This window comes from Otolemur garnettii, unplaced genomic scaffold (genome assembly GCF_000181295.1).
Source record: "Otolemur garnettii isolate 467f Iridium unplaced genomic scaffold, OtoGar3 scaffold00134, whole genome shotgun sequence".
Taxonomy (NCBI): Eukaryota; Metazoa; Chordata; class Mammalia; order Primates; family Galagidae; genus Otolemur; species Otolemur garnettii.
In genome coordinates, this window is record NW_003852529.1 from 4,177,815 (window position 1) to 4,201,492 (window position 23,678).

The window sequence follows — 23,678 nt, forward strand, 5'->3', positions numbered from 1 at the left end:
AAAAAAAAAAAAAAAGAAAAGAAACAGGCTGAAAGTTCAGTGGGTTCGGAGCTGTCAATTTCAAAGTGTCTGGAAGGGGCTGTGGTCCAAGTCTGTCTCTCTATTGGGCCGGGGCTGCCAGGAGCTGGCGGGAGGGAGCTGCCTCTTGCCCACTGCCAGCCTTTGGGCCAGAAGCCCCCAGCCCCTGAACTAATGGGGACTGTCATGTGCCCCTCTCATGGCTTCCTTGGCTGGATCCCAGGGGCTATTTCCACCAGGAATGTAACATGTTGTCCTGAATTTCAGAGCGCCTGCTCTTGAGCACAGCGGAGTGCCTGTCCTTGTTAAGGCATATTTAGGTGTCAGAGCCGAAACCTACCCCAAGCAGGAGGTGGACTTGACCAGAGGAGCCTGTGAAGGGGAGCCTCAGGGGATCCTTGGGGCAGATGGCTACAGGGCCACCTGGTCTCACCAACCTGCGTCCTTTGCCTGGAAGGATGGGCCAGAGCACCCACACCAGGGAGGGAAATCCTGTGGGCCAGCTTGGTCCCCTGGGCTGTGGCCAGGGTCCTATAGAACTTGGGGGGAGGGAGCAGTTCTCAGAGAATCTGCTCTGCCCTGTGGCAGGCCCCATTTCCACCAGCACTGGCCCAGCCTGGCCTGTGACCAGGCTCCAGTACAGCCCTCCTGCCAGGCCTAGGAAAGCCACCAACCTGAAGTTGACCACATGGCCTGCCCTGACCCCTCAGACCAACCTCAGCCATCTCAGGAGTCCCCTGAGAGGGGACGTGGGTGTCAGATAGGGCTGCCTACCATGTGGCTCTGACCTGCCTCTGCCCCCCAGCCGCTGGCACCCCTATAACCTGGCCTCACATGAGGTGTAACCACATGCCCCCCTCCTCCCTCCTTTCAGAAGCCCCCGAGCACCCACGCCATGAAGGAGGAGGCCTTTCTCCGCCGCCGCTTCTCTCTCTGCCCACCTTCCTCCACGCCTCAGAAAGTGGACCCCCGGAAGCTCACCCGGAACCTGCTCCTTGGTGGGGAGAATGAGCTCTGCCCTCTCAGCCCAGGTTAGTGCCATCTGCACGGGGTGGAGCAGCCTGGTGCTGTGACCTCACCTGGCCTGTCCCCTCCCAGCCCAGATTAGTGCCAGCTGCACGGGGTGGAGCAGCCTGGCGCTGTGACCTCAACTGGCCTGTCCCCTCTCTGCTCCTTGAGGTCAGGGGAATAACATCCTTGCCAGCTTACACCCCCTAGTGCTGGGGCTTATGTGGGTCGGAGGAACAAAAGGGTGACAGCTCCATGGAAGGCCAGATAAGAAGTGTGACTGCAGAGCCCGTGTGGCCCTTCAGCCGTGGTGGTCAAGGAGGGGGCTCCCACAGCCCAGCCTCAGAAGCCACTGGTCATCCCAAACATAGGATCCAGGGACAGGTGTTCTGAGTGAACATGGGCCAGCCAGCCACTTTACCTCTCCAAGCCTCAGTTTACTCATCTGCAAAATGGAGACAGTATTAGTACTGCTCTCAGCTTCCAAGGGTCCAGGCTCTGGGAGGGAGCAGCTGGGGCCAAGCCTGCTTTCCTGTAGCTTGCAGATCAAGTGCTGAGCACAGAAGGGGAGGGGCCCAGCCCCTGGTCTCCCTGTCACCTGACCTTCCTACCCCATCCACATCTGATTCTTTCTGCTGGTGTCTGCTGTCTCCCAGCAAGCCCAACCTTTCCTTCCGAGGGCCCCTGAGGGGTGGGAGGTGGTGGCCAGTGCCAGCCTGGAGGCCAGGCTTGCCCATCCCTCCTCTCACTGCCTGCTTTGGGGTGAACCTGAGCCCTCCCTGGACTGCCCCAAGCCCCTGGGGAGAGTAGGAGACCATTGCTCAGACTTGCAGGGGCTTAGGACCATCTTAGCTAAAGTCCATCCAATAGACAGGGAAACCAAGGCCTAGAGCTGAGAGTGAAAGTCACATGGAGGCCCAAGGGTCGGGGGGAGGACAACAGCTGGGGCAGAATCTCCAGCTCAGGCCTGTGCAGTGCTCATGGGAGGGAAGGGAAAACGGATGGTCCCAACTGGCAGTCAGATCCAGAGAGACTTGGTCCTCAGAGCTGCCGAGCAAAGAGCCCAGCTGGGTGAAGGCCTGCTCTGGGGAGTGGAGGAGGCCACAGGTCCCAAGGCTGCATAGGACTATGGACATACGGGCTACTGGGGGATCCAGCACTGTCCTCAGGGTGCTCAGAGCAGCCTGAGTCCTCCTGGCTTGGGAGGCAGTGCCAAGAGGAGGCCCCTGAGAGTGAGAAAAGCCCCTCTGGCCACCCCTGGCCTCTGGGCTGCATCATGGGGTGCTTTGCAGATGGGAAGCAGAGGCTCCTGGGGCTTAGGCTGGGGCAGCAATGTCTAGCAACCTTGAGCTATTCCAGGGCCTTCAGGCAGAACCACTTCCTGGGGTCACCAAGCCAGTTTTTCTGGTCCTCAGGGCTCCAGGGAGGTGGGTCTGCCTGGCTCTCCCGCTGGTCTCTGGGCATCCCTACTCTCACCCACCACGGTGGTCCTCATGGGCAGCCCTTCCTACCTCCCCTGTCTTCAGTAGAGGACCTGGGTAACACCCCAGTGCACACATGCACATACTCTCAAACACGCCCCGCTGCAGGAAGCAGGCAGACGCTCCTGCCAGGCTTCAGGCCTCCCCTATAGCTGTCCCCTCTACCTTTGGCCCAGAAATGTACCTTCTAAACAGATGGAACCAGAGAAAGGGAGACCATTTCCCCAGAACTGAACCCAGACACCCTGTCACCCTCCCTACTCCCTCCCCAGCTGGCCTGTCCTGTCCAGGTAGGATGTGGGGCCAGGACTGACACTCTTCCTTCCGAGAGTCCCAGCATTCCAGCAATGGTTTCAGGCCCGAGGGACACATTGTCCAGGCACCCTCAACCCACTGTGTGGGTCTGAGCGCCCAAATCATATTCTATGTAAGCTGGGGGACTTGGCCTCACAGACCCCAAATTTCACGCCACACCAGGCCCAGGATGCTGGCTTCCTCTCAGTGGGTCTTGGAGGCTTGGCCCGAGGTCCGCAGGCCTTCCCATGGTGATGCTTACTGGCATTTATTACACCCCTCAGGCAGAATCCTGCAGCCCCTGCCACCACCTGCTGGCTTCCTCACCCTCCCAGCTGCCTGCACCACCCGTCCCTGCCACACACATTAGGCAGCCCAGCCCCACCCACCTTGCGAGAGGCCTCACCCCACCTGCCCTCTTGCAGGGAACGACGTGGAGCCCAATGGCCCGTTGCTGCTGAGGGATGAAGGGCCCCCGACTCCAGGCTCTGCCACAAAGGTGCCACCGGTAAGAGCTCGGCTGTGGGAGGACCAGTGGGCAGGGGCCTGGCCCAGGACATGGCAGGAAATGTCTGGGTACAGGGATGGCAGGGGTGCCAGCCAGGCCTGCCTTTGCCACTTGTCCCAGCTGTGCTGCTTCAGGGAGTGTTGCTGAACAGGAAATGGGGTCACAAATGTAGGTTTTTAGTAGTGGTGTCATGAAAGTTGCCTTCTTGGGGTTGGGATGTGGGCTGCTAGGTGATGGTCAGGGGCAGAAAATAACAAAAGGAGGCCCCGGGGCCCTTTTGCTAAAGGGAGACCCGCCTAGACCACTGAGTGCGTGCCATCCTACCTCTGCCCATGCCGCCTCTGCTGGACCTACACCCTCCCCAGGCGAGCCCTCCTGCAGGACCTCCAGTAGCAGGACCCCACGGCTACCCTCCCTCCCCGTGGGGTCCCAGTCCAAGGGAGCCATAGCCCCCAGATGCTGACCATCGATGGTGGCCCTAGGTCCCAGTGACAAGGCCCTCCCCCACCTTGACCACCTAGTCAGGTGACCTTGAGTGATGACCTCCCTTCCTGGCCCCTGTTTCCTCACTTATCAAACAAGGAAGTGGTGTTTGGAGGGTCTATCCCTGAGTCAGCCTCGAGAAGAAAAGGACAAACATTTGCTGGATCCCTGGAGGATCCCTGCTCCTCCCTCATCTCCAGGCTGCCGGGCCACTGGGGGCAGCTGGCACCCCTTTACACCCACTGTGTGATTGATTGATTTGCTGGTCTGGGTAGTATTATGGTAGAATACACAGAATATAAACTTTAGCATCTTCACCATTGTCAGGTGCACAGCTTAGCGGCACTAAGCACAGTCACAGTGCTGTGCAGTGTCACCACCCTCTGTCTCCAGAACTTTCTCATCTTCCCAAACTGAAACTCTGCTCTGTCAAATAGTAACTCCCCCACCCCATAGTCCACTTTCTGTCTCAGTGAATCTGATGAGTCTGGGACCTCACGTAAGTGGAATCACAGCATTCATCTTTTCGTGTCTGGATTTTTCACTGACCATAACAACTTCAGGGTTTAATCCATGATGTGACACATGTCAGGGTTTCATGACTTTTTAAAGTCTCAGGACAATTTGCTGTCTGGAGGGACCATGTTGTATTTCTCCATTAGCAGTTGGTGGCTGTCTGGCTTGTCCCCTCCTTTCAGCAGTGGTGAAGATGCTGCTGGTATCACACATGAACTTGAGGAACAGTTTCCACTTCTTTGGGCTATGTCCCCGAGGATGGACTGGCTGGGTCACAGGTTGTTCTGTGGTAATGTGGAATTCTAACAAATCCCAACTCCTTTCCACAGCACCTGTGCTGTTTTGCATGATGACCCCTAGGCACACAGCCCAACTTCTCGCATCCTCCCTGAGGCTTGTTAAATTCTGTTTGGAGGGTTTTACTTATTATTATAGCTGCTTCATGGTGGGGGGGGGGGCGTGTCTTCTTCTGGTTTGGACTTGCATTTCCCTAGTGACTAAAACATGAAGCGTCTTGATATGCTGATGGCCAGTCTGTGTATCCTCCTTGGAGGAATAATCTATTGAAGCTCACTGCCCATTCTTGGAGTGGGCTGTCTTCTTGTTGCTGAGTTCTTCACGTATTCTGAGTACTGGGTCTTTATCAGATAGACGATTTGCAACTGCTTTGTCCAATTCTATAGGTTGTTCTGAATTATATTTTCTAAGTAATTTTAAAGTTCCTGTCAGACTCCAAAATTCACAGTTCTGGCAGCTTTTCTCATTTCTTGGGGTGCTTCATAATTGTGCCAGACTTTGATGCATAGAGGCACGTAGGAGGGACTAGAGGGCCCTGGCATGTCTGAACAGGGTGGCCAGTGTGGCTTTTAGGAAGGAGGAACAGACAGGCAGTCTGCCGCACTGAGCGGGGGCCACAGAGACCGGACCCCACGTGGCCTTGCCTCACTACCCTGGGTCTTGCCTTCCCTCTTCCATGTTGGCTCAAGTGAGCGCAGCCCTGTGCAGCCACATCTGGTGGAGAGCTGGGCAGTGGGGCAGTAGCAACAGGTTTTGGCGGGTGTCCATTTGTTCCTTCTTTCATTCATTCATTCCAGATGCTTGGTGAGCTCCTATCTGCCAGGGCCGAGCAGGTACTAGGATGTAATTGTCCCCTGGTGGGAGCCACGGACAACAAAAAGTTGACCACAGGAACAGCTTTGTGGCTATAATTGCAAAAGTCCTATGTGGCCCAAGGGCAATGTGTGTATTACCGGGGCCTGCTGCTGCAAGGTGGGGAAGTGGCCCATGGGGCCTGAGGAAGGAGCAGGGGCTGCCCAGCCACAGGGAAGAGCATTCTAAGCTGGGGGACAGCACGTACTCAGGCAGCAAAGGGCACCATGCACAAGAATCCCAGCTCAGGGACTCGCAGGTAGGGACTCAGGGCTCAGTCTGGGCTCAGTCTGGGCCCCCAGAGGCCGTCTCCTGGCAGGGTCTGGCATACAGGTCGTGGCTTCTTCCTGTCACTGTCCTCAGCCCAAGATTGCTTGTGGGACAGAGTCCCTGCAGGTGCAGGTCTTGCACCCCTTTTTTCCTGTGAGCCTATGTTTCTCACCTGCCTAAGAGAGTGCCTGGTTTAATCCCAGCTCTGCTTCTGGGAGCTATGTGACTTTCGGCAGGTTTCTGAACCTCTCTGTGCCATAGTTGCCTCCTCTGCAGAGTGTGGATAACGGTAATCTATTAAGATACTTGCAGCTGTGCACACAATCACAAACCATGCACACAGCATTCCCTGCACCCTCCCTCACAGCCTCTGTGCACTTGGGGATTGTCTGTCTCTCCCTCAAAGGGTCATGTTGGCTTTGCTTTCTGATCCGACTGCCTAAAGCCAAAGGTCAGCACAGTGCTGCCAGGACAACCAGCAATGGAACAGTCTGAGTCCCAGCCCTGCTACTTGTTCACTGTGCAACCCTGGGAAGTTACTTCACCACCCTGTCCACAGAATGGGGTGATCATGGACCCACCTTGTGGGTCGTTGGAAAAATAGGTGAGTGCATCAGGCAAGGTATCTGCATAGGGCCTGGCACACCTGTGCAGACAGGGCTCTGACTCTGCCGTCATGATTAGGACGGGCCGCAAGACCCCCAGTTCCTACTACCCCTAGATGGGGCTCCTTCTGCCCAGAGCAGACCATTCCTGGCCCTGGAGGCCCCAGGCAGCTATAGTGAAAGCCCCAGGATTTCCAGCAGGAGAGCAGGGCAGGGTGGCCACACTTGTGTCAGGCTCTGCCACTGAACAGCCTGTGTTCCAGATACTCAGTGCTGCAGTTCAACTGTGAAAGTGCTACAGACAACACAGTGTGTGGACGGTGTGGCCATGTGCCCAGAAAACTCTATTCATGGATACTGAAAGTTGAATTTCATACGATTTTCACATCTTACAAAATATTATTCTTTTGATTTTTTTCCAACCACTTAAAAACAGGGAAGCTGTTCTCAGATTATAGGCCACACAGAAGCAGGTAGCAGGCAGGACTCTGGTCATAGCTTGCTGTCCCCCAGCTGTAGACTGTAGACCTGGCTGTGTGTCCCAGGCCTCAGTTTCCCCATTTGCAGGAGGACTGTGGCCCTTGCCAGCTCTAGGAACCAGGGATTGCTACTCTCTGCCTGTGTAGTCAGCTATGTGCCAGGCCTGGGAGAGGACCAGCACTGACCTCCACGTGCAGTTCCTGGGAGTGGGGTGAACGTCCCCCAGCACAGCCTGCACTTGTGCCTTGACCCTGCCCAGAGCTGGACACATAACGATGGCCACGAAGTGGACACCTAGGACCCATGGGGAAGGAACAAAGGGTCAGGGAAGCTGTTCCTTTGGGTGGAAGCAGTGTGGCCCCCAGAAACCCAGCATGAGGCCTTGTCACCATCCCACAACTGCCACTGAACTCCCCTCTGCAAGGTGCAGCCCTGGCACTCTGGCCACCCTTACTCAGGCCTCCTGAGTGCCCTCCCCATCAGGGCCGTCCTCCATACCTGTTGGCTCAGCCCTGACACTCAGTGGCACTCTGTTTCCTTCCTGCCTTTACCACCTGCCTTGTCCCTGCATATGCTGGGGCAGGCAGGTCCCCATATTTCTATTGCTGTGTGCCCAGGATAGGTGCCCAGGGAAGGGGCTCCTTCGGCTACCCTGTTCCTCCATCCCTCATGGCACCCCTATAAGTGCTGGTAGATGGGACAGAGGGTCCTAAGCAGGGTGGCAGGATGGGAGCATCAATCCTATACCCCCGCCCTCTGCATCCCCAGGCTGCACCCTGATGTCCTGTCCCCCACACCTGCATCTTTCCTTTGCAGGCAGAGTACAGGCTGTGCAATGGATCTGACAAAGAGTGTGTGTCACCAACAACCAGGGTCACCAAGAAGGAGGCTCTCAAGGTGGGCCAGGCCTGCGGAGGGGCTCAGCTATATCATTGAGGAATGGGCAGCTGAGTCAGGGTGCCACACCCTGCCTGACAAAGGGAAGGGGACGAAGCCTGGGCTGTGCAGTGGGAGGAGCTGTGGGCAGCTGGGGCCTCCGCCCTGATTTGTCCTCTTGGCGCTCGGCCCAGGTACAGAAGGAAAACTACCGGCAAGAGAAGAAGCGAGCTACTCGGCAGCTGCTGCGCGCCCTCACGGACCCTGGAGTGGTCATCATGGCTGACAGCCTGAAGGTGGGGCTGCGCTTGACCTGGGCATAGCGTCTGTTTGCTTGTCACTGGGGATCTGGATCCAATTTCTGGGGCTACCATAACAAAGGAGCACAAACCGGAAAGCTCAAAACAACAGAAATGCAGGCCGGACCTGGTGGCTCACACCTGCAACCCCAGCACTCTGGGAGGCCAAGGCAGGAGGATGCTTAAGCTCAGGAGTTTGAGACCAGCCTGAGCAAGACGCCATCTCTACTAAAAACAGAAAAACTAGCCAGGTGTTGTGGCAGGCGCCTGTAGTCCCAGCTACTTGGGAGGCTGAAGCAAGAGGATCACTTGAGCCCAAGAGTTTGAGGTTGCTGTGAGCTATGACACCACAGCACTCTACCCAGGGCAACAGAATGAGACTCTGTGTGGGGGAAAAAAAAAACAAAAACAGAAATGTGTTTCCTCCCACTTGTCCCATCCCTCCAGGGATGGCCTCGCCCCATGTGGTCTCTCTGCCTCTCTCCCCTTTCTGTGTAAGGAGCTGGGCCCCAATAGGGCTATTGTCACTTCACTGCACCTGCAAAGATCCCATTTCCAGGTAGAGTAGGGTCTGCTCAGCTGGGTGACGCACGAGCAGGGAGGCAGCCTGCTTGTGGTGGCCAGGTCCAGATCAGGAGGCCTGTGTTCAATCCCTGACCCTTGGTTTCCCCTCTATATAGTGGAATGACACTGCCTAGCCCCATGACTGCTGGGCAGAGCACAGGGCCTGGCCTGAGCAGGCTCCTTCCATCTCACACACCAAAAGTACGATGAAGAAATGGTGTGCAAAAGTGAACATATATTTAGAATGAGAAAAAAATGACAGCTGGGAAAAAAAATGACAGCTGGTTTCAAAATTTACAAAGCTGATGATAGCAACATCATGGGCCCCTCCCAGGAGCCAACTTGACTCTCACCAACATCATGGGTTGCCTAGCTGCTCTGTATTTCTCTGGATTCACCCTAATTTGCTTTCTCCTGCCACACAGCAGGCTGGAGTTCTGCTGAGTCCCCAGGGCACTGTCTGACCCCTGCCCTGCACACAGGAGGCTGGGACACTAGTCCAGGGCACAGGGACCAACGGGGGCCTTGATAGTGGTGCCCTCTTCACAGATCCGTGGGACCTTGAAGAGCTGGACCAAGCTGTGGTGCGTCCTAAAGCCAGGGGCACTGCTCATCTACAAAACACCCTCTGGCGGCCAGTGGGTAGGCACTGTGCTGCTGCACTGCTGTGAGCTCATCGAGCGGCCCTCCAAGAAGGACGGCTTCTGCTTTAAGCTGTTCCACCCGCTGGACCAGTCTGTCTGGGCTGTGAAGGTGTGTAGGCCAGGGCAAAGGAGAGGGGGAGCAAGGACAGGGGAGAGGGTGTGGGGGAGTGGGCATGGGAGCAGGCTATCTCTCCAGATGGGCTCTCACTGCCACTGTGGGACCCCAGGCACATCTCTTAACTTCCCCGAGCCCCAGTGGGGCACACAGCAGGTCACAGGTCCTTTACTCATCCCATCCAGGAGGGAGGAGGCTGCTGCTTCTGGAGTAGTTGAGGAACAGGCCATGTGTTCTGCTGCCTGAGCCCAGACCTCATCCCTCATAACCAGAGGCTGCCCTGGCTAGGGCCAACTGGGGCAGGATGGCCAGGGATAACCCAGGATGCCCAGAGAAACAGCAAAGTTTCTCAGTGCAACTATGCCCCAAATATCTCATGGAACATTCTTATACTGAAAAGCTGTTCATTGTTTCCCTGAGATCTGATTCCAGCTGGGCTTCCTAGGTTTGCACTCACTGATTTGGGAGGCTCAAGAGCTGCTGGCCAACCATGGAGCAGAGAGTTCCCTGCCCACTCTCCTCTCACTGCCCACATGTCTGCCTGACCAAGTGCCTAGCCCTGCCTAGGGGGGTCCGGAGACCCCAGGAGGTCCACATGAGTCCAAGTATGGGTCTACACAGTTCTGCTGGCCTATTTGTGCATCTGTCCCTGGGCGTTACCCCCAGTGACACTGAGCCTCTGCTTTCCAGGGCCCCAAAGGCGAGAGTGTGGGCTCCATCACGCAGCCCCTGCCCAGCAGTTACCTGATCTTCAGAGCTGCCTCCGAGTCAGATGGTGAGTCCCTGCCGGCCCCTGTCAAAGTAGATCAGGGTTGCAGCCCAGGTGCAGGTAGGCCCAGTTCAGGCCCTTCTATTGTCACCCAAGAAACACCCTGAAATCACAGGGAAAGCTGGCTTAGGAGCCAGGCAGGCCCGCCACTCACCATGACCCCTCTTTGAGCCTCAGCTTCCCTAGGGGCAAAATGTGACTGATGACCCTAGTCACCCCAGTGTGAGGAGCATCCAGTGACCATGTAAAGCAACCAGGTGCCAATTACTGAGCTCCAACCAACAGCCAGGCACCATTGAACCACTGGGTTCTACTGTTACTGTCCACATTTGACAGATGGAAACGGAGGCACGGGCCACCACCAGGAAGAAGGTGCTAGAGCCTGAGTGTGACTTGGAACTTCCCTGACTCCCAAATGCATCTCCCGTTTGGCCCACACTAGGCAGTAGTGTGGTTCCTTCTTAGGGACACGCGCCTTCTAACAGGGAAGGCCTGGCCCCACATCACCCTCCAGGGGCTGCTCCAGCTGCTCTGAGCCCCCAGGGCTGGCTCCTAGCGGGGAGGGGCCCTGCCTAGAGCAGTGGCAGGTTGGATGCCACCCCCTGTGTCCTGCCCTGCCAGCCCAGCCTCGTACCCTTATGGTGTCACACCCACACTCCCCTCCCAGCCATCTGAGTCCTCTTCTGTAATGGCCATTCCCCAACTCTGTGCTGAGTCCCATGTGGCTGCCATGGACAGGGAAGCTAACAACCTCTGCATTCTAGTGGCAGATGAGCAGTGAGCCATCAGACAAGGCCAGGGCCATGACCAGGGAGGGTGTCCACAACCCCTGTGGGTATCAGGGTAGGCTTCCTGGAGGTGGTGGCAGAGGTATCAAAGGATTTGTAATAGTCTGGATACCTAGTCTTCTGTGGCAACCACAGTCACACGTGTCAGGACCTGGGGCCCAATTCAGCAGCTGTACCTGTCCCCTCAATTTCCTACCTGTACATGCTTCCCATGAGCCCCATGCCTATGAATGTACAGCCCAGACTGGGCACTCTTGTGAGTAGGGGCGCCACTGTTAACAGTCACAGTGTTGAGACACTCAGGTGGTGCTTGTCTAACCATGATGGCAGCATGGCGGGAGCCAAGGGCAAGAGTTCCAGGTGTCCAGCTCTGTTGACCGCCCCCCACACCTCTGTTCACACAGCCAGGAGCTGCCTCTCCTCTTGCTGTGGGAAGTGCCCCTCCTGGCCACTCTCTTACCCTAAGCTCCAGGCCATCAGGGACCCTGGGCACAGACTGCACATGCAGGGACCTGTGGGCTAGCTGTCTGAGTGGAGGACTGGCTCTCAGTCTTCCGGGCTTGAGACCTAGAGGGGTCACTTAGTATCCTGGCCCTTGTGAGTAACGTGGCCAGGATCCTCTGAGGCCCCTGCAGGGCCGCCTCCTCCACAGTGACTGACCTCTGTCAAGGCCTGCTCAGAAAGTCCTTGTCCACACAGGGTTCCTGACTTCTGCTCCCTGTGGATTCCCAGATAGATGGGGGCGGGGAAGGGCGGAGTCTCCCTGGTTGGGTAGAGGGTGGGATCCGTGAGATCCAGAGTGAGCAGGGTTTTCCTGGTAGCTCCCTGGAGATCGGACCCCTGGGACAGGGGTTGACTCACCCCGTGTTCCCCCCAGGCCGCTGCTGGCTGGACGCCCTGGAGCTGGCACTCCGCTGCTCCAGCCTGCTGCGACTGAGCGCCTGTAAGCAAGGCCGTGATGGGGAACCAGGGTCCTCGCCAGACGCATCGCCCTCATCACTCTACGGACTGCCTACCTCGGCTGCTATCCACCCAGACCAGGACCTATTCCCGTGAGTGGAGCAGGGGGGGCTCTGCTTCCCAGGGTCTCAGGGGGAGGGGGCAGAGGGCAGCCCCAGGCCCCACAGGCTGCAGGCTGGCGGGGTGACTTGTTCACTGCTGTGGCCTTGGTTGCCTTGCTGATAAAAGGGGCCAATAGTGTCACAGGCAGGCTGTCAAGTCTTAAATGCAGGAATGTGTGTGAAGGGCCCAGCCTGCCTGGGCTTCCTGGACTCCAGACCCATGATGTCATCCATCTTCTAGTTTTTGTTTTTGTTTTTTTTTTAAGGATCGTTTGACCCCCAAAGGGGTTGTGACCCACAGATTGGGAACCTCTGTTCCTTTATTTTATTTTATTTTTTTGGCTGGGCCTGGGTTTGAACCTGCCACCTCCAGCATATGGGGCCGGCGCCCTACCCTTTTGAGCTACAGGTGCCACCCCATCTTCCAGATTGAATGGGGTATCCCTGGAGAACGATGCGTTCTCAGATAGGTCGGAGCGAGAGAACCCCGAGGAGTCAGACACCGAGACCCAGGATCACAGCCGCAAGACCGAGAGCGGGAGTGACCAGTCGGAGACTCCCGGGGCCCCTGGGCACAGAGGGACCACCTATGTGGAGCAGGCCCACGAGGAGCTCGGGGAGGTGAGAGCCTCCCACCCAGTGCTCCAATCAGCCCCTCACCTCTGCCCCTCATTCCAGACACAGAGGTAACAATGCCAAGTCCTACAGAGGAGTCTCTTTGCCTACCCCACACTGGCCCAACGCTTGGGTGAACATACTCCCTTCTTCCAAGAGAGCCTGGGCTCACTGTGTACCTGCTGGCTAGCTGGCCTGGGGTTGTGGGATGGCACAGGAGTTCACTGCCGTGGGTGCCTCCCACAGGCTATAACATGCTGGCGGGAGAACAGGGGCTAAGGAAGATGGTCAGCTTCTGGGAGGGGCACAAAGGCTGACTGGGCACTTGCATACACCTGGCTCTGTCCTGAGTGTGGGGTAGACAGACCTGGGCCCTGTGTGTATCAGACGCCAGGAGGAAATACCACAGACCCACAAACAGAAGAGGTCAGGGAGCTGCAGGGAAGTGAGTGGGCCAGGGCCTACAACAGGGCACAGCTGCAGACCTGCAGCCAAGGTGGCTGGCTCACTGCACAGGGACACCTCTGGAGGGACGTACACGTTCTGGGCTTCACTGGGAGAGCAGGGGTAGGCTAAGAAGTGAGCTTTGCTTTGGATTGGGTGCTGTCAGCCACTGGGCGCTCTGCAACCTGGAATCTTGTCCTTCCCATCCAGACAAAAGGAGCAAGGCTCAGGTTGTCCTTGGTGGAGAAGAGACAGCCCCTGGTTTGAGCAAGAAAAGGGGATTTGGGTCCTTGTCACTTGGGACAGGGTCTTGTCTGCTTCTTACTCCACCAGAGGTATGGAGTGGTCTTGTCTGGTGCCCTGCGTGTTCAGAAGGAAACCCTACATCCCCGTGGGTGCCAGGCCACTCTGGCTGTCCGGCTGCTGTCCTCACAGGACAGCAGTGCTGCAGAAAAGCACTTTTCCCAGCACTGCAGAAAAGTGCTGGGAAAAGCAGGTCAGGCAGAGGGGTTGATGCCAATACCGAGCTCTGTAGGGAGGAGCTGTTGTTAGGAGGAAGCTACTTAGACCCCCAGCATGATGGAGAAGGGAAAGTGGATGGATTCAGAGCACTTAGGGGATTGGATCATGCAGGTCCCTGCCAGATGCCGTTATGAGACAAGCATGGCAGGCCGAGGACAGGGGAGATGCCGCTGCCCGTGAGTCTGGGGCTCAGGCAGAGGTCTGGGTGCCAGGGCACAGAGTCAATACCCCAGCTTCAGAAGCTGAGCACAGATGGCAGAGGAGCCGGAGGTGGGAGGAGCACAAGGTTCCAGGACCACCAAGAATCAGGGCAGGGTGAGCAGTAGTTGTGTGCTGTATGAAGAGGGGGTGAAGAGATTCCTGCCAGTGCTGGTACCCATGAGAACCCCAGAGCTGACCTGGAAATTGAGGCCAGGGAGCCACAGCTCAAGGGATTAATGTGGGCACACCTGGGAGTTCCCTGACCCTAGTGGGGAAGTCTGCTAGACCAATGTCACAGGACTGGTCCATAGCTATGCATGCACAGAGGGGCAGAACAACTTGCCTGAGGCAGCCCAGCAGGGTGGAGCCGGACCCTGAGGCAGGGCCTGCTGCTGGCACCCCATCCTGCTGCCTCCCAGGGCAGCTGCCATTGGGCTAAGAGTACAGATGGTCCCAGTCCGAGTCTCCCCTCTGCCCCACACCAGCTGTGTAACCTTAGGCAAGTCACTTGTCCCTTCTGTGAAGGGGGCAGGACCAATGTTGTCTTGTGTGCCCTGAGGCTGACGAAAAGTGGATCTATAGCAAGAAAAGGGATGTCTCAGGAAGGAGGGGGTCCAGACGGCCACTCACTTCTAGCAATGAGGGAGGCTTTCTACAGGACGTGGGGACTTGTGGAGGTGATAGGCGAGGTTATAGCATTGACCCATAACCTGCACTTAGCTCCAGACTCAGGAAGTTGTATACATTTGATATCTATAACTTCATGTGTCCTGATCATAACCCCAATAAAGTAGAGAGAGAAAGAAATTTGGAAATAGTAATAATGTTTTTTAAAAAAACAGAAGAGCAGGCCACCACCTGCATCTCCAGATCATCTGGAGCCCCCTAAACGCTGGGCCCAGAGTCACACAAAGTCCACAGATGAGTTTCAGCAGCCACGTTTTGGGAGGCCCCACTTGGACTCAGAGGAGCTGGTAAACAGAGGGGGCAGGGCCCCGGACAGGGAAGAGTCAGGTCAGATGCAGCTCAGGTAGGTGCAGAAGCCCATGACCAGGCCAAGGGTCTACAACTGAAGCTGGCAGGTGCCATCATCCCCTAGGCTGTCTCCAGCCAGAGTAGCTGCTGCTGTCCTGCCCACCCTTTGTCAGGGCCTGACTGCAGCCACTCTGTGCAGCTTGGTGAGGCCTCCCAGGTGGAGACGGTGTCGGAGGAGCACAAGAGTCTCATGTGGGTCCTACTGAAGCAGCTGCGGCCGGGCATGGACCTGTCCCGCGTGGTGCTGCCCACCTTTGTGCTGGAGCCACGCTCCTTCCTCAACAAGCTCTCTGATTACTACTACCACGCTGACCTGCTCTCCAGGTGAGCACCATGCCAGAGGGGACTAAGCCCTCAGCCCTGCCTGCCCATGGAGCCTTTCTTCACTGTCCCTGTGACTCTGGCCTCCTAGAGGGCCCTGTCCCCAAAGACCAGGCTGAGAGGAGCTGGTAAGGAGGAGTGTGATGGGGTAATTCTGAGGGCCATGGCCATTGGTGGTGAGCGTGGGGTCAATGCATCCCATGGCCTGTGCCCTCAGGTTGGACGGGTGGGCTGTAGAGGCAGGAAAGGGGCCAGGTGGAAGAAGCATGGAGGGCTTCCTGGAGGCGGGGGCACCCCCACAGCCCCGAGCCAGTAGTCTCTCTACCCCAGCACGGGAGCAGCCCTGGCACTTTAGGAGAACCCACTTCCCTGGAAAAAGCCCTTGGGGGGCTGGGAGTATCCAGCATACCTGGGCCTGGTGGCCTGCTTCAAGCTGAGTAGGTGGAGGTTGGATGTAGAAGGGGCTGAGGAAAGAGGGAAGGAAGGCTCAGAGCTCTCCCCGGGTTGCAGGGCTGCGGTGGAGAATGATGCCTACCGCCGCATGAAGCTCGTGCTGCGCTGGTACCTGTCCGGCTTCTATAAGAAGCCCAAGGTAAGAAGTACAGGCAGAGGGGTCAGCCCGTTCAGCCCTCTTCCCCTGGCATTGCTGCCTCCCCAGCCTTGAAGGATCTTCTCATCCTGCAGTGGGCCCTAATTCCCAGAGAGAAGCTCCTGGACAGCTCAGACCAGACCCCAGAGGCAGCCCTGGTTCCCTCAAAGGCCCAAACCAGGCTGTTCCCCACCCATAAGAGGGCAGCCTCGGGCTTGTCAGAGACACCCCCTCACAAGATGGTGCCTTAGGGACCTGTAGTTTTCAGCTTTTAGTCATAGAACCCATTTTTAGAGCCCAAAACCCCAGACTCAGATGACAGCAGGGCTGGGGCTGCTCTGGTTGTGGTGAGGGGGCGGGGCCTCCAGCCCACCCAGTCCACTTACCCCACTACTGAGCCCTGGCGTTCCATGGGACACAAGTATGAAAACCACAATTCTGTTTCCACCTCTTCATTGTGCAGCTGGGGAAATCGAGGCTCAGGGAGGGAAGGAACATCCCAAGTCACACAACAGGCTGCCAGTGGTACTGGGTCTCCTGACAGCATGGTGCCTTCTGCAGGCAGCTTTCAGCAGGATATGTGTGGGCTGCACCCAGAGTCTGGGGTGACCTGGTTGGGGCATCATGTCCCCCTCTGAGCCGAGAAGTAGACAGGATGCCCTGAGGCTGCCCCCAGAATGTAAACCACCCACAAAGCATAGGCTCCCCAAAGCAGAAGTGGGGTGCTGTTCCCAGCTGCTGGGAGCAAACCAGGTCATCTCTTCTGGAGACCAGGATGCACGCAGCCCCCACACGCCGTCCCACAGTCCATGTCACACCCACACGGCATCCGTGGCTGGTCTCTGGACAGTGAGCCCCTCCCTCCAACTCCACGTTTCTGTTCATTGCCTCCAGGGAATCAAGAAGCCCTACAACCCCATCCTGGGGGAGACCTTCCGCTGCTGCTGGTTCCACCCCCAGACCAACAGCCACACGTTCTACATAGCAGAGCAGGCAAGAGCCCCCGCTGCCCAGGCTGGATGTGGGTCTGCCTGGCAAAGGGGGGTGCTGGGCCTGGCAAGGCAGGTGACCCCAAGAGCACATTTCTCCGGGGCCTGCCCATGAGAAGGCCTCTGGACCCATCTGCTGCCCATGGAGATCTCCTGGAAGGTGTGGACACAGCCCGGCAGCTGTGGCAGCAGGTGGTGTCTCCCTAGGAAGAAGAATGGTGCATCCCTTTTCCAAGGGGTGCTCTGGGCTGATTTAAGAACTGGAAGTCTCAGGCCCAGCTCCCCCGGGCATCAGGAGCAAGAGCCTGGGAGCCTCACCCAGACCTGAGACTGGGCGGGATGTGGAGTCGAGGGGGCATTGGACAGCCGGGGCATCAGACAGGCCTGGCCCTCACCTCACCTGAGGCCATTTCCAGAGTCCCCTCTCCACACACAGGTGTCCCACCACCCGCCTGTGTCTGCCTTCCACGTCAGCAACCGGAAGGATGGCTTCTGCATCAGTGGCAGCATCACAGCCAAGTCCAGGTTCTATGGTGAGACCCTCACCCTGGGGATACCCAGACCTCAAGTGGTGGCTGTGTGCATGTCCCTGCCCAGTCAGAGGCTACATGGATGGTAACAGTGCTCAGATTCTGGCCTTGGCAGGGCCAGTCCTGAGCCCAGCGCCCCCAGTGGAGAGTGGGCACTGTTTGCAGGGATACTGTGAACAGGGAAGACTAGAGCCGACAGGTCTGGTTGGTAGCTTCTGGCCCCGTATGGCTATTTAAAGTGAATAAGATGAAATAAAACTTAAGATGCAGCCCCTCAGTTGCAGGGTACCCATCACTCAGACTCAGAGGTCATACATGCCTGGTGCCCCCAAGTGGAACAGGCAGGATAGAACATTCTGGCCTTTGCAGAAAGTTCTGTTGGACAGTGCTGCTCAGAGAGGTGTGGTCGCTCAGAAATTGTCCATTTCCACTTTTTCTCATCAGGCATACTTTTGTTATTGTCATCTGTGGACAGGTAACACCTGAGCCACGCTGTGTGCCCAGCTGTCTGTGGGGTGTACAGAGAACACCTCTGTCCGCAGAGGGGTTAGTAGGTGGCATCTGCCCACAGGCTCAGCCCATTTCCCCCACCCACGTCCCTCACCAGCAATGCCTGTGATTTTCGACCCAGAGTGGGTATACCCCCTCAGCAGGGGTATTTAAAATCCCAGAGAGGCTCAGGCTTTTCAGAAAGGTTTGTAGCTCCTACCCTCAGAATCTCTGGTTTAATAACTGAAATAAACCATTAAGACATGAAAAGTTAAATAACTTCTCTGAACAGATGACACGTGCACACTGGCCAGGGTCTGAAGTAGCTCAGATCCTGTGACTTCACTGTCTCTGCAGGGAACTCGCTGTCGGCTCTGCTGGACGGCAAAGCCACACTCACCTTCCTGAACCGCGAGGAGGATTACACCCTCACCATGCCCTACGCCCACTGCAAAGGTGAGAGCCGGGCCGGCCCTTCAGAGAGAGCTCTGGGTGCTAAAACCTTTGGTTTGCAGTTGTTTAAAGGACCCTTTATTCCACCTCACTTGTCAATTCCAGGCAGATGGCTGTGTTCCTCCCCTCTGGACACACTTCTTTTGCCTTCTGGCTTCCTTGGCGTTGGTGACCCGTCAGCTGTCAGCCTATTTGCTGCAAATCTGCTTTTCTCTGTAGCTACTTTTGAGCTAGTCTCTTTGTCTTTGGTGCTCTACCAGCTCACTTTAGTGTATCAAGGTTTGGATTTCTTCTTTATTTTTAATTAACGGACTATTTCTTATAGCAGTTTTATGTTTACAGAGAAATTGCACAGAGAGTACAGAGTCCCCACACCCCCCCTGCAGGTTCCCTGCAGTCTCCCCTGTGAACATCTGGCCGTGGCTCACTCTCTCTGCACAGCTGCTGGTACAGTGTTGATACAGTATTGTTAACTGGAGCCCACAGTGTACAGTGGGGCTCACTCTTGTCTATACATTCTATGGATTTTGACAAATATATACTGACATCACCCACCTTTGCAGTGTCATACAAAATTGTTTCACTGCCCTAAAAATCTCTTGTTATGGGCTGGACACGGTGGCTGACCCCTGTAATCCCAGCACTCTGGGAGGCCGAAGCAGACAGATAGCCTGAGCTAGCTCAGGCATTTGAGACCAGCCTGAGCAAGAGGGAGACTCTGTCTCTAAAAATAGCCAAGTGTTGTGGGGGACACCTATGGTCCCAGCTGCTTGGGAGGCCAAGGCTAAAGGATCACTTGAGCCCAAGAGTTTGAGAGTTTGAGGTTGCTGTGAGCTGTGATGCCATAGTACTCTACCAAGGGCAACAAAGTGAGACTGTCTCAAAAAGCAAATCCCTTGTGATTAGACAGGAATAGATGAGTCCACCTGCTCATCCCACCCCCATCAAGCCCTGACAACCACTGATCCTTTTACTGTCGTCATAGTTTTGCCTTTTCCAGAATGTCATGTCTTGGGGATCATGTGGTACCAGCCTTTTCAGGTCGGCTCCTTTCACTTATAATGTCCATTTAAATATTCCTCTTTTTGTAGCGTGAAAGCTCTGCTTTTCTTTTTTCTTTTTCATGATTGAGGGCTTTGTTTGTTTTAACTCCCTGAATCTGAGGTTTCATGGCTTTGGTATGGAAATCTGGGGCCTGGAAATTCTAGTCTGGCAATTTATAGCCATTATTCTATTTGTTCATTTTTTGAGACAAGGTAGGGCGCTATCACCCAGGCTGGAGTGCAGTGGCACATTCATAGCTAGTGCAGCCTCGAACTCCTGTAGTCATTACTTGTTTTCCTTACCGTTGAATTCAAAGCCATTTTTTACAATACTGCCTCATTCCTAATTTCTCCATATTTTCTAGAATTTCAACGAGATATTTGGTACACTGTCTCCTTCCCAGCTCTGTATCTTGCAGTATTCCCAGCATATCTTTTATTTCTCTGTGTTCTAGATGATTTCTTTAGATTTTTTTTTTTTTGAAACAGAGTCTAACTATGTCGCCCTCAGTAGAGTGCTGTGGCATCACAGCTCACAGCAACCTCAAACTCTTGGGCTTAAGCGATTCTTTTGCCTCAGCCTCCCAAGTAGATGGGACTATAGAACCTGATACAATGCCCAGCTACTTTTATTGTTTTAGTTGTCATTGTTGTTTAGCAGGCCCCAGGCCAGGTTTGAACCTGCCATCCTTGGTGTATGTGGCCGGCACTGTAACCATTGTGCTACGGGCACCAAGCCTCTTTAGATCTACTTTAATAAACCTGATGTTTGACTCACCCACCAAGTTTCAGTCTTGACATTTAGTTTCCCTAGACATTCTGCTTGCTTCAGTTTCAAACCTGCCTGCTCTTTGGTGCCTATACCTTGTTCCCTGATCCCATTTACAGTTCCTTCTTATAAATCTTTGAATGTTATAAATAAAATTGTTCCATCTTCTCTCTCTCTAGTAATTCTCATATTCTGGGATTCTAACTTGTGTGCTGCTGTCTTCCTACCGCCCACAGAGGTCCCTTAGCAGATGCTAAGTGAGTGACTCTATTTAGTAAAACCCTGAGATTCTGATTTTGCTGGGAGATTTTCTGGGCTCTCATAGAAAATGTGTGAATCTCAAACTCAACTTACACATTCACAAAGAATTTTGTCTTTATTTTTAACCCCTAGAGCCCAGGCCAATCCAAACATTCCTTCCACACTGAGTGGGCTCCTGCAGCTCCTCCCCTGCCAAGGCACAGCTGGGGGAGAGCCCCTGTTCTGTGGAGACATCCCTAGACAGATTGTCCTGAGTACTACTCTGGCCCGAGAGCCTGTCACTGCTCCCCATGGGAACCTCAGAAACCAAGATCTTAGCGCAACAAATTCTCCCCCCCTCCTCCTTCTTCCCTCCCTCCTCTTCCTCTTTCTGGATGTCTCTTTGCTCATTTTCTGCTCTGGGGGATTTCCCTTGCTTTCTTGTACTCACACCTGCTCAGCTATGCATTTAAAAGACATTACATAAGGTCAGGAGTTCGAAACCATTCTGAGCAAGAGGGAGACCCCGTCTCTAAAAATAGCCAGGCATTGGGGTGGTTGGTGCCTGTGGCTCAGAGGAATAGGGTGCCAGCCCCATATGCTGGAGGTGGTGGGTTCAAACCCAGCCCTGGCCAAAAACTGCAAAAATAAATAAATAAATAGTCAGACATTGTAGTAGGTACCTGTAGTCCCAACCACTTGGGAGGCTGAGGCAAGAGGATCGCTTAAGCCCAAGAGTTTGAGGTTCCTCTGAGCTGTGATGCCACGGCACTCTACCAAGGGCAACTGAGTGAAGAAAACAAAGAACATTATGTATTTTTTCAAGCTGTTATCATGGCAACCTTGAAACAGATATGAAAGTACAGTCCTGTACTCACAGCAGGGCAAGCCACCTGTCACGTTTCCCATGACCCCTACTCACTCTCCCTCTTATTACCATGTTTCCCTGAAAATAAGACACTGTCTTATATTTATTTTTTCTCAAGAAGACACACTAGGGCTTATTTTCAGGGATGTCTTATTTTTATTAAGTATAATACAACAATCTACATTTATTCAAATGACAGTTAAGACATTTAAGTCATTTTCTTCTGGAACCTGAGAGGGGAGCCCACCTTGTTGGTGGGCTGGTGCTAGTGATGCGTGAACTCCTTTCCCCTTGCCGTTCGCACGTGTGCAACAGGATGCCTGTGACCACACACACACCCACGCAAGTGCAAACGGCTCAGAGAAAGGAGCTGCAGCAGATAAAAGGTATTGCAGTCTTCCTTACAGCTCTGTGCCGAAATGCCCATCATTAGGTCTTATTATTGGGGTAGGGCTTATATTTAACAAATGCATAGAAATCCTGCTAGGGCTTATTTTTTGGGTAGGTCTTATTTTCGGGGAAACACGGTAACTAGAAGCTAATCTCAGACATTTGTCTATGTATTTTATCGTGTATCACTCCAAGATAAAGATTTTCCTTTATATCATAACCACCAGGCTACTATCATCATACATAGAAAATGAGAAATTGAGGCTTTCTCTTTCACACCAGAGATTGAGTCTGCTGAGAGCTCCCTGATGGCCCCATGCTAGTGTGCTGCCAGGCACATGCGGCATAGCTTGCCAGTCTGAGTGGGGTTCCACCTCAGGCTCGCTCTGCTCTCAGCCACTGTCCTTTACCTTTCCTTGGTGTCTCCACTGCTGTTCCCCTTGCATTTTCTCACAGTTCCTCCAGGCTGGATCTTAGTGGCTGTGTCCCTCTATCCAGGCTGTGTCCGGGATATTTCCTATAAACTGTAAACTGACTTGCTCTATAGATGCTCAGCGCAGTTTTTTCCCCAAGACTCTCTAGGGCTCCATGTCTGCCCACAGCAGGGAGGTGCCGTTGTTCTTTATGATGCTAGTGGGTGTTGATTCTCAGTACCTGGAGGTGTTAATTTATGAGACATGGCAAGGTGGTGACATCCTTTTTGTTTTGGGGGAGTTTTTGAGACAGTCTCACTTTGTCACCTTGGGTAGAATGCCATGGCGTCATAGCTCACAGCAACCTCAACCTCTTGGGCTCAAGTGATTCTCTTGCCTCTGCTTCCCAAGTAGCTGGAACTACAGGTACCCACCATGCCTAGCTATTTTTAGAGACGGGGTCTCAGTCTTGCTCAGGCTGGTCTCAAACTTGTGAGCTCAGGCAATCTACTCGCCTCAGCCTCCTAGAGTGCTAGGATCATGGGTGTGAGCCACTGCACCCGGCCTTCTTTTTTTTTTTTTTTAATTGTTTGGGATTCATCGAAGGTATGAATTCATACCTTATAATTATGTCCCGCCCCTAAGAGGTGTACCATACACCATGACTTCCCAGCAGAAGGCTCTCTAAAGAAAAACTTCTGTCCAGGCATGTAGTGGCTCATGCCTGTAATCCCAACACTCTGGGAGGCTGAGGCAGGTGGATCCCTTGAGCTCAGGAGATTGAGACTAGCCTGAGCAAGAGTGAGACCCTGTCTCTAAAAATAGCAGAGTGTTGTGGCAGGAGCCTACAGTCTCAGCTACTCAGGAGACGGAGGCAGGAAGATGACTTGAGCACAGGAGTTTGAGGTTGCTTTGAGCTATGACTCCACAGCACTCTACCAAGGGAGACAGAGTGAACACTGTCACAGAAAAAAAAATGAAGAGAAAGTTCCCTTGGTCTACTGTGTGGTTACCCAGTAGGTTCAGTTGGTTTTAGGATAAATGCCAAATTTTTTCTAAATGAGTCTTTACCCTGCTGTCCTCCAGAGGCGATGGTTGTGACGGTCAGTATCATTGTGGTGTTATTTGCTAAGAACGTATTTGGTATTTTCTAGTCACTCCAGTCATCATCCTCACAAATGCATTGTTCCACCTTGGCCACTGGGAGCCACGGTTGGCTTCTGGGCCCTTCTACACATCTGGCCACTGTACCTCCTTCCTGCTGGCGTAACTACATGAGCACCTTGGATGCTTGCTGTGCTGGACCCCACTCAGCCCTTTCTCCAGGGAGCCCCCAGATTCCTCCTTGTAGGAAGATTTAAAGACCACAGCTGGAGGGCAGATATGTTTCTCTTTTTGTCTATTTTTTTATTGTGGTAAAATACACATAATAAGATTGACCATCTTCATCAGTTTTAAGTGGACAGTTTAGTGATATTAAATGTGTTCATGATGCTGTGCTGCCATTACCACCATCCACCTTCAGATCTGTTTCTTACAAGTGGTTTGGTCATTAATTCTGAGACTTTTCAGTGAGCTGAATGTAGAAGTCTTTTCTGTGTGAGTGTAAAATAGATCATGAGTTTGTGTTTGCATTCATAATCCAGATTCAGGATGGGAGCGTCTCAGCAATCCTATTGATCTGACGCCCGAATCATTCATTCCCTCCCAGGCCAAAAGGCCCAGTTTTTAGCATCACAGCCGTGGCGACTTTTGTTCATATCTCACATCACACACGTGTCAGTCTGGACCCTCACAGCCGGCCCTGCCAGCCACACACAATAGCTCTCACATCACACA

At 54.4% G+C, this 23,678-nt stretch overlaps 1 protein-coding gene across 1 annotated transcript in view; it reads left to right on the forward strand.

The window, feature by feature from the left end:
* OSBPL5 (oxysterol binding protein like 5) overlaps nt 1–23,678 on the forward strand; it is a 76,013-nt gene that overhangs the window by 42,959 nt on the left and 9,376 nt on the right. Inside the window, exons 2-14 of the mRNA XM_023518341.1 lie at nt 893–1,049; nt 3,227–3,309; nt 7,629–7,709; nt 7,883–7,984; nt 9,101–9,304; nt 10,001–10,085; nt 11,745–11,919; nt 12,357–12,549; nt 14,885–15,069; nt 15,577–15,658; nt 16,550–16,648; nt 17,081–17,177; nt 18,021–18,119. Of these exons, the coding sequence (XP_023374109.1) occupies nt 914–1,049; nt 3,227–3,309; nt 7,629–7,709; nt 7,883–7,984; nt 9,101–9,304; nt 10,001–10,085; nt 11,745–11,919; nt 12,357–12,549; nt 14,885–15,069; nt 15,577–15,658; nt 16,550–16,648; nt 17,081–17,177; nt 18,021–18,119 (1,621 nt within the window). The 5' untranslated portion in view covers nt 893–913. The remainder of the gene's footprint in view (nt 1–892; nt 1,050–3,226; nt 3,310–7,628; nt 7,710–7,882; nt 7,985–9,100; nt 9,305–10,000; nt 10,086–11,744; nt 11,920–12,356; nt 12,550–14,884; nt 15,070–15,576; nt 15,659–16,549; nt 16,649–17,080; nt 17,178–18,020; nt 18,120–23,678) is intronic.